The sequence below is a fragment of the Malurus melanocephalus genome, unplaced genomic scaffold, assembly GCF_030028575.1.
Source record: "Malurus melanocephalus ecotype Western Australia unplaced genomic scaffold, MMel_1.1 scaffold_36, whole genome shotgun sequence".
Taxonomy (NCBI): domain Eukaryota; kingdom Metazoa; phylum Chordata; class Aves; order Passeriformes; family Maluridae; genus Malurus; species Malurus melanocephalus.
The window spans coordinates 742,579-759,082 of NW_026623268.1; the positions used below are offsets into that span (position 1 = coordinate 742,579).

General features: G+C 37.5%; 1 protein-coding gene across 1 annotated transcript in view; it reads right to left on the minus strand.

The window, feature by feature from the left end:
* ZPLD1 (zona pellucida like domain containing 1) overlaps nt 1-16,034 on the minus strand; it is a 30,657-nt gene extending 14,623 nt beyond the window's left edge. Inside the window, exons 1-3 of the mRNA XM_057364120.1 lie at nt 15,925-16,034; nt 6,472-6,585; nt 1,041-1,261 (exon numbers count right to left, since the gene is read on the minus strand). Of these exons, the coding sequence (XP_057220103.1) occupies nt 1,041-1,261; nt 6,472-6,577 (327 nt within the window). The 5' untranslated portion in view covers nt 6,578-6,585; nt 15,925-16,034. The remainder of the gene's footprint in view (nt 1-1,040; nt 1,262-6,471; nt 6,586-15,924) is intronic.
* Between the last annotated feature and the right edge of the window lie 470 nt (nt 16,035-16,504).

Sequence of the window (16,504 nt, forward strand, 5' to 3'; positions counted from 1 at the left end):
AAAATGAGCTTGAAGGTCTGTGCTGTGTAACTCTGCCAAGAAATGCAGGGGATTGCACTACTCCAGTGTGGGGAACACAAGAAATGCCCCCTTGTTCCTTTTTCATCCTCATTTGGGGCACAGCATGAATAAACAGAGAGGATGGGGGGAATATTTCTGGTTATAGTTTTAGCAGCTCCTACTTTGTCTTCATATTCAATGCAGCCTAGTGGGGGACTTCATGGGGAGCTCCAATTATTGGGACTTATCAGACTGGTGGTTTGTTTTTTTTTTGTTTGTTTTTGTTTTTTGAACATCAAACTCTTATCATCATAATCAAAGAGCAAGTTCAGGGAGTTTGCAAGGTGATCAACTACACAGGAACAGGAAGAAGTTGCTTCCTGGAAAATTCTTCTACTGCAAGTCATAGACGTGCTGCAGCTGGAAAAGAGTTTTGAATTTGCTGAACAGTTTTCTTGTAGAAATTTTAAAGAAAACTGAGCCTAAGGCAAGGAGGTTACAGAGCATATCAAACATTTCAGCCCAGTTTCAGCAAAATTATTAGCAACCAAACAGGGGGCTWGTTATAAAAACTGGCAGGGATCAAGTAGTAGATACCAGATAGAATAAAAACATAAAAATAATACATTTTTTACACTTGTTTTTCTAAGTTATTCATAGGTACTTTGGTACAAGTCCTCACTGCTTACTCAATGTGATACACACAAACTGTAAAGCTCTTCACTTCTGCCAAATCTAAGGCAGGGTCAGCAAGACTTTTAGAAACACCATGGAAAAATCTTTCTTCCACTGAAAAAATACCTAAATTAAAATTGTATTTTCTAATCAGAGGAAAAATGTGTGTCCCACCACATTTKCTCATTAGTAATCAAGATTATAAATTACCAGCTTTCTCTAGTTTTCTTTGATGCATGCAATATGTTTCTAAGTGGGTAAAACAAAGTAAATATTATCTATAAAAGATACAATGCTGTCAAGAACGTTCCCTTGATCCTATGTGTAAACAGCCATGCTATAATTTAACTTTGACTCAGTCTTACCACTAAAGTGTTTCCACAAGATTCCAGAGTACTCAGATTGATGATGAAAATGACCACTGCTGGAAAGGTATTGTTATTGATGAAGCCCCTGCAGTGGGCATCCCCATGTTTCCCATTCAATGCCAGGTCTGTCTCGGAATAACCAGAGAAAAGTACTGTGCAAAAATTTATCTTCATAGTAATCGTCTGTACTCCACAGAAAACATTGATGTCTCGCTCAGCTGCAAGAAAAATACAGGGAAAGACACCGTGAGAAGATTTGAATTCATCATCATATAACTGTTGTAGCAGTTAGTCTAGTGCTGTGAGTTACAATTAAATAAATTTTTCGACTTTAATTGCAAAAAAATATTTTAATGTAAAGGTCAGAATTGCATTCGCCTGAAGAACAGATTTGATTCTACCTATTCACAAAAGAAAAAAATGAATAATTAATTTAGTAACAGTGTAACCAAGCAAGAAATGCATTAATCTAAAATCCCCCAGCAAACCTTTCAGYAGCACATTCATAAAATGAAACACTGCAACAGAGTAGAAAACATAAAGTGGTTAAATATTTGGAGTCTGATTGAGCAGACCTTTCTGGAACAGAAATTTCCAGCAATTTTGAGAAATTGAGTAAGCCAAGCTCTGCTTCCCAGCCCACTTTGGCATGGAGACTGTCTACATTTTTCTGCATTGTCTGGAGTCCACTTTGTGTGAGATCACAGTCTTAGACTGTGCAGACTTTGAAGCACAATCAACACCATAATCAGGGTAATTTATTATGATCTCTCTAAAGCTGTCTTTTCCTGGGGTTTGGTTTTTGTTTTTTTTTTAAGAACCATCAACTTGAGCTTTAATGAAAAATCAGTTGGCTCTTGAAAGACAATGATAATACCACAAAGCATCTTGCAATCTTTCRTTCTGAGCATTATGACAACACAAAAGACCTAGAAAGCAGCAGCCGTTAAAAAGTGATCAATTTTTGAACAGCAAAAAAACCCCATCTTCGGACAATTTGACCTTTTATTCAAAAGTTCTGAAGATTTTTATGTACTGAATGGGAAAGCATTGGCTTCAGATACAGGCACAGATTGTTTGAGYAGCAGATTGTTTTGCTTTAAAGCTCTAATGTAGGTTTTCTATAAGGTCTTCTTTGCCCACAGATGACTGCGGGGCTGCTTTGGAGTTTTCCCCTAGTGCTTTACAAAAATGCACACTGCATTGTGTTAAACACACACATTACTCCTTTTTTATAACAACTAATTTATTACACCTGCTTAAAGATTAAGTGCTATTAAAAATTGTAGAACAACTTCAGTCAATACTCTACCATTAAGGCTGCTGAAATGAATTGTTTCACTTCGTTGTGGTAACAGAGAGGAGAGGAAATCTCCATTACAATGAACCAGTTCTTCCCCCGTGGTAAAGGAGCACAAGCAGTTTAATTCAGACAGCTTTAATGGTGGCTTGCAAGCCAAAACAATCAAGGAAATAACAGGCCAAACTCAGTCCTGAGCTAAAGCCATGATAAATGTTACTCACCGGGTATAAATTTGGGCAGAAAGGTACTGGAGGCAAGACAGGAGTTGTAGTGATTTGGCACAAAATTCTCCAGGTTTGTACACAGTCATAACCCCACTGATGTAAGGCACAAAGATCAGGAAGCAGCATGCCTTGGATTCCACTCCAGGAGGACAATTATCAGCCATTTAATGAGGGTACTAAGGTAGGGGACCAGCACAAAAAGGCAAATGGCAGGGTGTGCATTTGTGCTTCCTTGGACTGATGCACACAGTCAGATTGTAATAAATTGCRGGATGTACCACAAAGTAGCTCAGTTAATTTTATAACTCACCTCAAGCCTTTTCAAAAAGCAGGATATTAACTTGCCCAGTTAAGTTACCATTACTGCTTGCAACATTGTCTTTTGATACTATGGGAAATGAGACCATACTGTACAAAACGAATTTTTGTGTGATACAGGAGGGTAAACAACCTTTCCAGACTGAACCTTGTCTGCCCACTACTTCACRAGGAAGTATTGCTGCCAAATTAGTCCATCCTGGAAATAAAACATTTTTTGTTCAGAAATTTTAATCTGAAGCCAGTCCTAAACAGATCTTATGCCCTCTTAGATGTTAAATAACTAGCTCATTTCTTGATAATTTAGGAAAGTAAATATTATTGCTAAATAAGTTAAAAGAAACAAACAAAAAAAAGTGTTTGAATTCCTGCATTAAAAGCTTCTGATTTTCTGAGTAAGAGAAGAAATGGTTTGAAGGTTACATCAGCCAACTGACGAAGTTTTAATATGATGAGCCCTCTGCCACAGAGTTTCCATGCAGGCAAACCATTTTGTTTCTTTCTGACTCAAATCACACAAGCTGTCTGTAGCCAACAATGCTCATAGATGTGTCATGAGCAAGAGAGAAAAGCTCAAGAGGTACACTGATCCTACAGCARCAAAGACAATCTTGAATTATGGGCAGACTCACGGTGACAAATGCTGGGATCTCCACTGCCCACTTCTGCTCTGTTTGCCCTCCCCACGTTTTCAGCTCCCCCCACGGGAGGCAGCAAAAACCCTTCAGAGGACACAGAACACCACTGATAGAAGTCATTCCACCAGAAAAGGCGTGAAAAGATCAGTGTAGCTGAAAACCAGTTTCTCTGCATGAACCTCCTCTTTGATCAAACCACTGCTTTGATACTGAGTTAAAATGCACAGTGCATGTGAAAAAGCTGCAATAGTTCCTCAGTTCCTACCACGTTCTCAACAGATGCTTAAAACAAGAACCCCCTGAATCACAGCAGCATTTCCCGACTGGAGATAGACTGCTGTGGCTCTGTGCCCCAAAAGCCTTCTAAAAGTGATGCTTTACTGCAATGCAGAGCTAGTTTTCCCCTAGACCAGCTCTCTGAAGGATGGAAAGATCTAAGCTAATTATATATTCYCTAGAACACACCTAGCTTTTGATATATATAAAAAAAAAATCACTGAACTTTCAATCCATCAAAAATGGGGTTATTTTTCCTTCATTCCTGATGACTACTGCATACCTGCATTCTAAAATAAACCTGCAAACTGCAGAAACAAAGGTTGTGTCTGATTGTCATCCTATTTATTCAGCACCATTCCTATGCAAGAAGTCACCTAAGCGACGAATGATAAAAGCACAAACAAATGAAAAATGGATGAGCTCCATGGCTCCTCTCAGAAGTCTTCATTTCTCCTCTTTGTTGAAGAAAACTTCAATTTCTTGACAACATTAAAAGAAAAAGAGGACACAACTTCAAAACCCMATGGCTTCTCTAGTGTCTGCTCCCCATGCTGGGAATTCCAGCTGACAGCAATGAAGATTCCATGCGTAGAACAAATAAGAAACAGGAAAAAAGTCTATCCATAACCAGGTTATGAGAGTAGTATCTCARCCTGGAAGATACTGGTTTAAAACATCCTCCTGTTTTGACCTATCTCTCACCACTCCCCCTTCATTTTGGACTCAAAGGCAGCGTCCCCAAAGCCAAGGGCTGGGAGAGGCAGCACAGGAAGAGTGAGCCCCTTCTCCCTGCAGAGTCCCAAACATCTGCAGCAGCCTCTCAGCCCCACCAGCCCCAGCCCATTACACAGCAGACTTTTCAGCATGTTGAAAATAACACCTGACAAATTTGGGGACAAAAGGGGTTCTTGGCTTTGACCTCCACCACGGATGCACAACTGATAAACAGAATTATTATTCTTTTCTAGCTCTCAAAATCAACAGTAAGACTGTTGATTGAATTCCAGCCTTCAAATCTTTGCTGTCTTAGATGACAAACAAGAAAAAATAAGACTGCTTTYAGCTCTGATGACCAAAAAGGGGTGATTAGCATTTACTTCAAAAAAAATCTTTTTTTGTTTACTTGTAACCTAAACAGATTTTCTCCCAAGTCAATGAGATTTGGCAGACATGGAATCTGATATGACTCATTTTTATGAGGCAGAACTGCAAAAGGCCCCTAAATACCCACAATAAGAGATGAATTCAATTCGCAGGTATCRCATTGCAAATAAACATTGGCACAGGGCAGGTGCAAAAAATGACCAGAGAAAAATTTTAAAATACAGAAGGAGGAATATAAATTTCGCTCTAGTTGTTGCAAACCTTTCAAGAAGCCTGAAATGATGACCAAAAGAAAGCCACAATTACATTAAAAAAACCTGAAAAGGTAGATCTGAAGTAGGTGGGCAAAATTCCCTCACACTTTTAAGGTAAGCCTGTAAAAGTTGACGCTGAGAAGGGCAATATATAAGTAAATTGTGAAATACTCAGTTAAACCATGATTTTCTCAGGAATGGAGACAATGTCTCATTTCTCTGGTCTTTATATTCATACTGATTAACTGGAAAAGAATCAAACCCACTGTTGGTCTTTTTGTCAACAAAGCACCCAACAGTGTAGTAGTAACACAGGAATCAATAAACAGACTTTCTGCCTTCTGCTGTCTTAAACCTCATAAAAGAGCTGACCCTTCCCAAAAAAAAAAAATAAATAAATAAATAAAAACCTTTATTATGCAGAAAGCAGCAGGAAAGGTATTTACAGCATAATACTACACTGAGAGTTCATTACTAAACTATTCAATTCAATTGCTATCTCAGAAAGACAAGATGTGAGAGAGACAGTATTCACAGCCTTTATTTTATTATTTTTATTTTTATTTATTTTTATTCTGCCCAATAAAGACTGAGGCAGGAAGGATAAACAATGTAATAGAAACCAGAAGGATCCTTTACCTGAATGAACCCCAATACCATGTCACTAAGGCTGACATTGCATTTCTATTTCTCATTGTATTAACAGGTCTGAACATCCAATGTCCCCAAAATTACTTCATTCCCATTTTCTTAGAGGAAGGACAGTATCTCATACATAGACATATCCCGTTGCTTCACCTGTCGTTAACCAAGGACTTAATGTTGAAGTAAGGCATTGAATTTTGCTATCAAGTTAATTTTGCTTAGAATAGAGACATATTTCCTTATTTTGCTAAAACTATATCATTATATTCTCTCACCCAGGAAAGGAAAACAATAAAACCCAAACATGAAAGAAAGCCCAGTTAAAAACATAAGAGTTTAAATCTAGAGAGARCATTTACAACAATATGAGCTCTGGTGAACGTCCTGGAGAGTTTAGAGCTCTGGCAAGAGCAGGTCAAACCCCATCGATGTGAGGGGAAATGTGTGCATTGCTACCAGGCTGAATTTGACCCATTGTGCAATTAAGAGGAAAGCAAAGTGCGACATTAGGCAAGTTCATTGTCACAAAGACAGTTAATACTCAATGTGTAGTTCTACCCCCAGGCTTTAGGCAGATTTAAAGCTCTGTATTTAAAAATAAGCACTGCTTTGAACCAAGACAATAAAGAAGCCATTAGGAAAAAAAGCCTATTAAATACTTACCAGGAAACCTGCTATGGAGGTTAGCATCACAGTTGTATCCGTTGAACTGAGCAGTCACTGGAAGCACTTTAATCGTCAGCAGRAGCAGCAACCATACCTGTTCCATTGCAAAACCTAGAAAAACATTAAGTGGTTATTACAAACATCTGTTCGTGGCATTAAAGATGCTTACTGCAAACATTTAATCACTTGGGAGGAGATGGTCTCCAGCAAAGAAGCTGGGGATAAAGCTCAAAAGTTTTTTGGGAAAGAGGTCACAGACAGCAGGGCCCATTTCTTGGCTTCTGTGTAACGTGCAATTTCTATTAACTTCTACAACTTTTAATCATAACTTGTGGCAAAATAAAAGGTACTCAAGGATAAGAGAAAAGGTAAAAAAATAAAAATAAAAAAAGCAACCTAAATTGTATTGAAATATTAGAATCACTTGAATATTTAAGTTTCAACAGGTTTTTTGGCATTTCAGCGTAAAAACTCCTTGAGAAAGACATCTTGGCTAAAGTGAAACTATTGTTCAAAGTAATGGAAAACCATATAGATAAAGGGCTCAACAATTCCCAGGCTCAAGATCCTAAGATAAAAATCAGTTCACATTTATTTGCCAAACATTTGTTCTTTGCAGCAYACATGCAATTGAATTGAGTTCATACCAAGAGCTGGTACAGACACTTGCATCTACTTGAATTGTGTCTGGCAATCAGAACACAGGAATTTCTAATGTTCTCAGCAATTATTCCTTTTGCAAAGAAAGCTCCAAGGTGTAATACCTGTGGTATTGAAAACAACAACCACCAAAAAAAAATCGAAACACTTCTTACACATCTGTCAAAAGCATCCCAAAACACTGAAATTTTTGTCCATGAATCCAAGGGCATTATTTTTTCTTTTTTCATTTTTATAAAGAAGATTTTATCATTCTAGAGAATATAGCTGCTGATGTAGACCCCAAATGTGGCAATGGTCTCTATTTGCCTAAACAGGAACTCAGCAATTCTAAAATTTAGGAAATTGCTTTCTATAGACTGAATATCACCTTTCTGCAAGGGGATAAGGAGCATGTGCAAACTCCAGAGATGTAGCACACCTAAATGCAACCATACCTGGCATGGCAAGGGACTGCCATGCATGGCTGAGAAGAACTGGCCACAGCACATGGAAAGAACATTCGGGATGAATTCTCACTTTTAACAGAATCCTACATAGCTACACAGAAATCTGAAAAAAAGTCTCCCCAATAATGCAAAATCTTCCACTAGTTTTCAAACCATGCTCATTTAATGCTCTGTGCTGAAAGCAAGGCACTTAGAGGGCCCTCCCAAGTGCTTTATCAATTAACAGATCAATAAAACATTGACCCAAAATCTTCTAAAAACCCAAAGTTATGTCCAAACGTACAGCCAATGATTCCTGTGTAATTCTGCTTGGATGTACATGGAGTGAAATACAGAATTGGAAACACCAGCTTCCAGCTAAGATTGGGAAGTCAGGTACAACTTTTGCTGTGAACACATCCAAAAGCAGCTCTGTCACCGAGTTCTTCACAACTTCCTCTATGTGTAACTTACAGCAACAATGCAACCTCCTTTTTGTTTCAGGTGGATGCTAAACTCTGAATAAGAGCACTCTTTGACCCTTTACTCTTTTTCCATTAGACTCCTGTGGAGGTTGRCAGCACTTGTGACTAATGTCGATGAAGAATTGTGAAAACATGAGAAAGCAAAATTTCCAACTGGGTTGCTATGAAACCTCTGTACTTTCATGATCTCTTTGCCCTGTCCATACTCTCAGAGATGTAAGGCAGTGTTTTGTTTATTTGTTTTCTGTGAAAATTCATACTTTATTTTGTACTAAACACTTTTTCCTTCAGAAAATCAGATTTMTCCAGTGTCCTGGAGTCTCACCCTTGCTTGCACAGCTGTTACATCGATAAGGTGGCTGTTTCTGTTCTCCTGAGCATGGAGTGGTTTCTGATGCCCATTTCAAAGCTATATATAAAGGGCAATTTACCAAGATATAAATCTGAGTTTAATTTTCTAAACACCCACAGTGGTTTTCCGCTAGCAAAAAAAAAACAAACTGTATGAATAGAATTTAATGAGAGATGCCACAGACAAAGCTGCAACTATTATTTTAGATGAAAAACAGAACTTCATAATATAGTCTAAAATTTTAATTATTTAACATAACTTACACTGCTTCATTTTGGAGGAATGATAGATGATTGCTAAGGAACAAATCTGAATTAAGAGATTAAGTMTTTATAGCAATATTCAAAACAATTCAGATTTTAACACAACCAATAACATTTTACTTGGTTTTTTTTTTGCTATTGACTCATCTGTATATGGATCAACATGCAGATCCACATCACCAGCTGAGCTGATTCCTGCTGATTTTGGTTAAATAAGTTAGGAGCATACATTATTTTTCATTTTTCAAAGGAACTGCAGGGCTGGAAAGCACCCTGAGAGGCCACCATCACTGATCTCCCCACCCCAGCAACAGCTAAGGCAGGCATTCCTGCTTTTCCAGCCTGGTCTTAAAAGCCTCTGGCAAGTTATTTCTCAACAGAAATTTCTAARCTTCAGTCCCTTAAATGTATAAGGCATCCCAAATAAAAGGTCAGTACCATACTGATACTGCTGACCACTTAATATAATTATAGAGGAATAAAAGTTTTATCAAAATAATAACAGCAATGTAATATTATTGCTGGCATGTGAAATTAAAAATTCATTGACAAAAATGTAAAATAACATGCAAGTTTCAGGAATGGGATGATTTATAATCCAAGAGTGAAATTCTTGAGGAAGACATTTGCCCTTTTTGTTATTCATTCAGTATGCAATTCTTATCATGCCTTTTTTAGGAATGCAGCTCTTGGTGGTTTCAAAAAAGTGCTTCTTTGATCTAGTATCACATATTTGCCTGTTAAGGAGATTTCCAGGATTAAAAAGATGCCAGCRCAGACTGCAAGGGAAATGTGACCCTTTCTATTCATTAAACCCTTAACTGACAAACTCATATTGTGTTTCACTGATGCACCAAGAGGCAGCTTTTACTGTTCTGTGCTGCATATCAGGAAAAGGTTCAGAAAGGCCAGAGTCACAACTGYAGTCCTCAATTTAATTGTTTTCACTTTACAATACCCTCATCCCTGCTTTGATAAGCATAACTCCACCATGGCAGAAAACCTGCACACAATTCCCAAGTTAATATGTTTATGATTTAAACAGGAGAAGATTTTGCAGCCAATTTAGGAATTTAATTCCACTGGGAAGCTGTAGTTTGATTTAAATTCCCTTTCTTTCTTCTCTCAAGACCTGATATTCATTTCTCTTCTTCCCAATCCTCTTTAAAAGGATCTTCAAAGATTTACCATTGTCAACATCATTCACTGATTCAGCCCAACATTTTTATTGAAATGCTTTTGTGACTCAGTTATGACTTCTGAGTACATTATTAATTCAAATATTCATGTATTTTATAAGGACTTCCTATAATCCATTGYTTATTCTCTCTTTTTAATTCACAGGGTGTGGCAGTTCAGCAGAATAACATGGTGATCTTTTGCCTTCTGACTGGTTAAGACTTTTAATGGTTAAGCATAATAGTAATTTCTCAGGACTATTAATAGTTCTTTTTAGAAATTTAGCAATTTGRTCTCGTAGCACACGTATTTTGTTGTCAAGGAGACTTCCAGGATTAAAAGATGCCAACACAGWYTGCAARRGAAATGTGACCCTTTCYATCCATTAAACTCTTAAATGACAAACCCATATCATGTTACAGATGATTCAAATGTTTCAAAATAGTTCTTTTTAGGACCATTAATAGGAATAATGAAAATTTCTCTAAGGAAATTAYAGATGTGACAAGCACATAATAAGCTGGTGGCACATTTATAAGTGTTTTCATATATATCTGGTAATTGCCTGAATGTTGTCTGGCAATGTACATTAGGGGTCGAAAAGTAACAGAAAAGGAACATTACTTCTGCTCATAAAAATATTTTAAAATGATAATTACGTAGTTTGAGTCCTTCTCAGCCACCTCATGACAAAACATTTCCTTGTCTTTTCGGTTTGCATTTGTCTTTCTGCCACACTTGCTCCTGCATGTGCACTCAGGCTGTGAATTGTTGTGAAATGCAATAACTCTGCTGCTGCCAGGTCCTCCAGAACCCTGTGCTTCTAAGCACACACGAGATCATTTGCCATCACTTAAAATCAACTCAGTGAAAAAAAGTTGGAATATTCTCTACTTCGAGTTCTTCAGTGGAACTTCCTCTTTTAACTTGTACATCCCGTTGAAATAAATTATCCAGATCACTTTCACTATGGCCTTCCTCTCTATATTCTTGGGTCTCATGGAGCAGAAAAAACAGGACTTGGATCTTTAGAGCAACTCTTTTAAATAWAACCTTATCAAAAGGTGATAATTGYCWTTTTTAAAAGGTTTGTTATAGAAAAAAAAGGGCACCTGAGGTACAAAGAACTTTACAGCACGTTTCAACTATAAAATTTTCTGTCTGTGGATAATCTTTGGTTCTGAGACTTTGAAACATGCATATCTTTTTTTAGAGTATTCTGTGATTTCAGACTCCATMATGTCATCACATTTCCAACACCTAACAAAACCTGCAGAGCTGAAAAAGTAAATATATGCAGACATGCACACACATTTATATTCATTTAAGTGTGTACACACAGAGGCACACACATRTACYTTGAACTTCAGCAGTTTCCTAAAYAGAGGASTAAARMTGATGGTGSAGCTAAACCTGTGAACAGGCTCTAGGYTCCCAAAACTTCAGTATTTGAGGGCACTCAACAAATGTAATAATTTGACAMRTATGRAGAAATAAAACTAAGAACATCAGATATCAGTGCATCTCAGAATGTACATAACCACCTGATTTTTCCCCCACACACAAAATGTGAAAATATTTTTGCTATAAAGAAGTCAACTAATCTCTTGTAGCTATTCTGAACTCAGAAATTGTGGACTGAACGAAAAATGCCACGCTATAAATGGACACATTAATCAGGCAGAGATCTGCCTTCAGCATCAATAATTTGGCCCCAGAATTACCTGTACTTATTTTCTAGTCATATTTTTCCCCTCAATCCTTGAGATTTATAAACAGGAATCCTGGATTAGCTCCACACAATATCAGATTTGTAATTAAATGTTGGGTCAAATCTTGGAGCCCCACTTTAACCCAAATTCTGCCAGAACCAAACAGGAGCTTTCCCTGACCAATTCTAAATCATAGCTAAATTCTCAAATGCCAGGAGTTTTGTGAATCAAGCAGGTGTCCACACTGTACAAAGAAAATGAGACTGGTGAAGAAATTTTTCCAGTTTCTGAAAAACAAAGCTTTTGCTTTGGTTCAAAAGTTGAAAAAAWTCTGGTTTAGGTTAAAAGAATTTTKRTTTATKTTCAAGTCTWTTTACAGTAATCTCTTCCACAGAATAAAAAAGCCAAAGGGTCTGAGAAAGAGATGCTAAGTTTCCTCAAAAGGAAGACACATCAAAATCATTAGACTTTAATACGAAAGATTTCAAATGTTGACCAGCACACTACAATGGGCAACTGATATTCAAGATTATAAAATATTTATATGGAACCAATCCACAGTGTGCTCATGAATTGAAATGAAATAATAATTCTAAACCCTGCTGAACACCAAAAGGCTGAAAACCTACCTCTGCCTCCAAAAGACACAGCTCAGTATTTGTCGTGAATCTTATTACTGCAGGGAGAAATAAATATGTATGATGGGTAAATAACCATGGGAAGGCTTACAGCCATGCAGAGCTCTTGAATCCATAAAACCAGGTGTATTTAGAGAGAGCTGCACTAGCACAGACTCATCTGGAGCTTCTTTCAGAGCCTCAGAGAGGGCAAAACTCCAGCTGAGATGGTTTTCTGCCTGCCTAAAGAATGGGGAAATTCAATTGCTGTACCATACTGCCAATAAGCAGGAAAAAAAAAAAAAAAAACCCTGTATTTTAACACTTCAAAACATTTCTAATAAACTTTTAAACATTGTACCTTAGTATACATGTGTGTCTTCTTTATTTTTACAACCAATCCTTAGGTGCACTGAGGGTTTTTTAAATCTAGTCTGAAAAGAAACTAAGTTAACTGCATATTTACAATGTAARAAGAGAATGAGTGATCAAGTGAAGACTACGCCTTTATGAAATATTTCCAAGAGATTTATACAAAGCAGCATAATATCTTCTTCCAAAGAGATGGACTGCTGGGAAAATACAATTATCAAAGTATAAATAAATGCAAACAACTTGTTGAACAGAGCTCTGCACTTACTACATCTATTTAAATTTATTCACTTGTGAGTGTTGAGGTCATGCAGTGGACTGTTTACCTGTAATTCTGTGCTAAATAACAAATTTATGCCTACCTCCACTAGTGAAATATTAATATCCTTCAACTGTGGTATCTTCCCCCGACACAATTCCATATTATTTTCACCATAGCTCTGCTTAGTGATGGAACGGTTGAATTTTAATTTAAGCATTCACAGAATAATTTCTTTGCAATCCCACAAAAGTGGCTTCAACAGTATATTTATATCTCTCTTCCAGACATTTATTTTAACAACCTAAGAAAATGCATTTTTCAAATTATGCCAGTCATGCCATACTATAAAASTACATAACTATGTATCTGAGAGATAAGCTAAAAAATTTAAGTCTCTGTTTGAAATCATGTTTACAAATTCACAGTTCACGGATAGCTCAATAAAGTGTGAAAACAAAAATCAGCTTTAAGTTCCACRTGTAGAAATGCACAAAATGACATCTCCTGAGCCTCACAGAAAAKACTGATTTCTATTCTGTCCTCCCAACCTGCATCAACCAAGCAGTGCTTCCCACAGGACATTTGTGCAGCTACARAGCACAGAATGCTGCCAGGGAAAGATTTGAGAGGAAAACAGGTCTGAGGGAAGTGATTTATGATCAGATCTTGGACCTGAATTGAACAATTTTGAACAGATTATCCTCTCACTTTCACACTCTTCACACTGTCTACTGCATCAGAAAAACTTTGACATCAGCAAGAGACCTGAGGGAAAAAGAAAGGAAATTCAGTATAAGGTTTGGAGACCACTGCAGTGAGTGGCCTGAAAAGATCATTTTAGTTCAAATTTGGATGTTCTTGACAAAACAAGACCTCCTTTTAATCATTCAAATCCACACGATTTGACTTGTTGTGCTCTGCTTTTCTTTAAGCTTGTGGTTTAGAGTTAAATTCTTCAGTGCAATTTCAGTGGATTCAACTGAAATGCCRAGAATATAAACCAACTGAAGACATTGATAGATTCCCTATTGAGGTCACTGCATTTCTGACTCACATCATAAAACCAAAATAAAAATCATATTGGATTTTCTGCTTCTCACATCAGCTGCAAAACGCTGTAAACAACCCRATTACAAAACAAAAACCATCAGATCAGCACCAGCTGCGCCACATTCACTCACAGAATGGCAAACACACACAGAAGTGTCTGTAATGAACACAACTGCASTGTTTAAGATACTGTCTAATTAATCCAATAGTGAGGAAAAAAATGGGACAATTTAGCTGTATTGCAGCTGGTCTACGTTGTGTTTCTCTTTCACTTTTAGTGGAGACTTTGAAATTAKTGGAGACAATCACTGAGACTAAAGCCAGGCCAGGATCACCTGGGGCTGAAACACAAAAGCAGCAGTTGTGTCATGTCCCCTGCATGGCAGTACACAAAGACTGTCCCTAAAACCTGGAACTGAGAGACTGTTCCCAAGTTTAAACCCATCTTCCAGACATGCACATTCAGTCTACAGATTTCCTTCTCAGACCACTGATCATGATGGAGGTTCCATCAGCTAGCAAATTTGCAGAAACCATCAAAACATCTGATAAAGGCCCCTGAAGTGTCATCACATTCTACTGTCCTTTGGTCGCCTCAAACCATGGTTTGGATTCAAACATTCTGATCTAGTGATGAGATGCCCTTAATCCTTTCGCCTGATCCCAGAGCCCTGCAGTCACATGAGCAGATAAAGATCTAAATGAGTATCATTCCACTTAATTACTCTTTTTATGGTTTTGAAGAGAGCAATATAAATATAAATCTTCAGTGAAATAATGCTTGATGTCACTAGCAAGTAGATTATACTGCAGCCATCTGTTTGCAGCTTGAAAAGTTACCAGTAAAATAAGACTTCCCTGACAAAAATCAGCAAGAGTTTATGCCATCATGATTACTTCAATTTCCTYGCTTTTAGAAACAGCAATTAAGAAGTAAGGTTGTAGAATAATGCTGCAGTAGAGTACAACCTTATCTAATCCTTGGAAGTTAAACAAATTTGCAGTAAATAATGCTGCTAGTACCTTGGTCAAACAAAGCATGTAATACCACAGATTTCATAAMCTGTGAAACCAAACAACATTCTGTTCCCAGATTTATATTTTAAAAGAAAAACTATTTTTATTGTGAAATAGAAGAGATTCACTTATGGCTATTTCTTTTGCCAGGTTTCAAATCTACATTGTAGCCGTTTGGGAGTTCAAACAAGGTTTGAAGTAATTTTTGAGCCAACCTGTGAAACAAGCCTGAAGGGTACTGCTTAAGATCTAGCTGGAAGAAAACAAAATGTCACGCACTGGTAAAACCATTCTTTGATAAAGAATATGCAAGCAGGGCCAGCACTTGTGTCTTCTGCAGCCCTTAAGGATTTCCCCCACAGTACACAGGGTAATTATAGTAACTATGTCAATTTGGACTGTATCAGTTTATCAGCTTCACTGAAGACTTGATTTCAAATCCCCGCGATCTTCATTCAAGAATATATTGCCATTATCATTACTTTAAAAATAAACAAAGGTGGTGCAATTACCATGTCCAGTCAGCTTTGTGACTGGAAACAATGTAATTTCCAATCAACRAACTCCTGTCATTCAATTGCATTGGAGCCAGATAAGAAGTCCTGCTTATCAAAATTTTCCTCCATCAATGCACTGATTGTGAGAACAGGCTGACTGACACCACAAGTTGGATATCAGTGTCTCCTTCAAGCAATTGATTGTTTGCCTCCTGAAAGAAGCACGAGTGGGTTTGACATACATTGACAGCCTCAGCATTGCACAGGATTCATAACCTTCCTTCCCTTGCATTAATAGCACAAGTGCCTGGCCTGGGCACCCTTAGGTACAAKCTAAGTTGCAAAAATCAATCACAGTTGGATGCTAACGCCTTCACATTTTCATCAGCCATTCCCTGCACATTTCCTCCCCAACAAACTACCACTGAGATTTCCTAGTGAGGTTAAATTTGACTGACAGGTGATAAAGTAAGAATTTTCTTTTAAAAGTAAGGGATGCTGTGATATTAACCAATATTTCAGTAAGCTCTAGTTGGCTGACACGGTGGGCACTTACCCAAATCCCCTGTAGCTGTTGAGTCAGCTGTACTCCATCTATCCCGTGCTCCTGCATGTGATCAACTGTTCGACTCCTCTACCCTGCAGAACTTTTTCAGAAAATACTCTGAGCCTGTGGATGGAGGAAAAGAGACACTCATTATGAAAATTCTTTTTAAAATAGGTCTGGATTTCAGATGGGAAAATTTGACAGGTCACAGAATACTTTACAAGCCCGTTCATCATCAGAATGAAACCTGAGTAGGTTCTTTATGGTGGCTTTTTTCAATCCTCTGCCTGTTTTTTTCTTGCAGTCTTTTGATCTGCTTCTCTCCACTTGTATGGAGATCTCCAGAGGACCATGTGGGGCAAACAATCAACCTGGAGAAATTATTCTGTCATCAGCTTGTTGAGGGAAAACCTTGTCTGCTTGAAAAGAGGGRTGGGAGGAAGGAGAGAAATGGAAGCACTGAGATAGGATCAGTAACTAAACTGCAGCACTATCAATGTGCCGTTGTGTGTTGTGAGAAGTGTCTAGTTTTTTTTTTTTTTTCAACTCTGAGCTAAACTCATAGTACTAAACAAAACAAAAGCAAAAA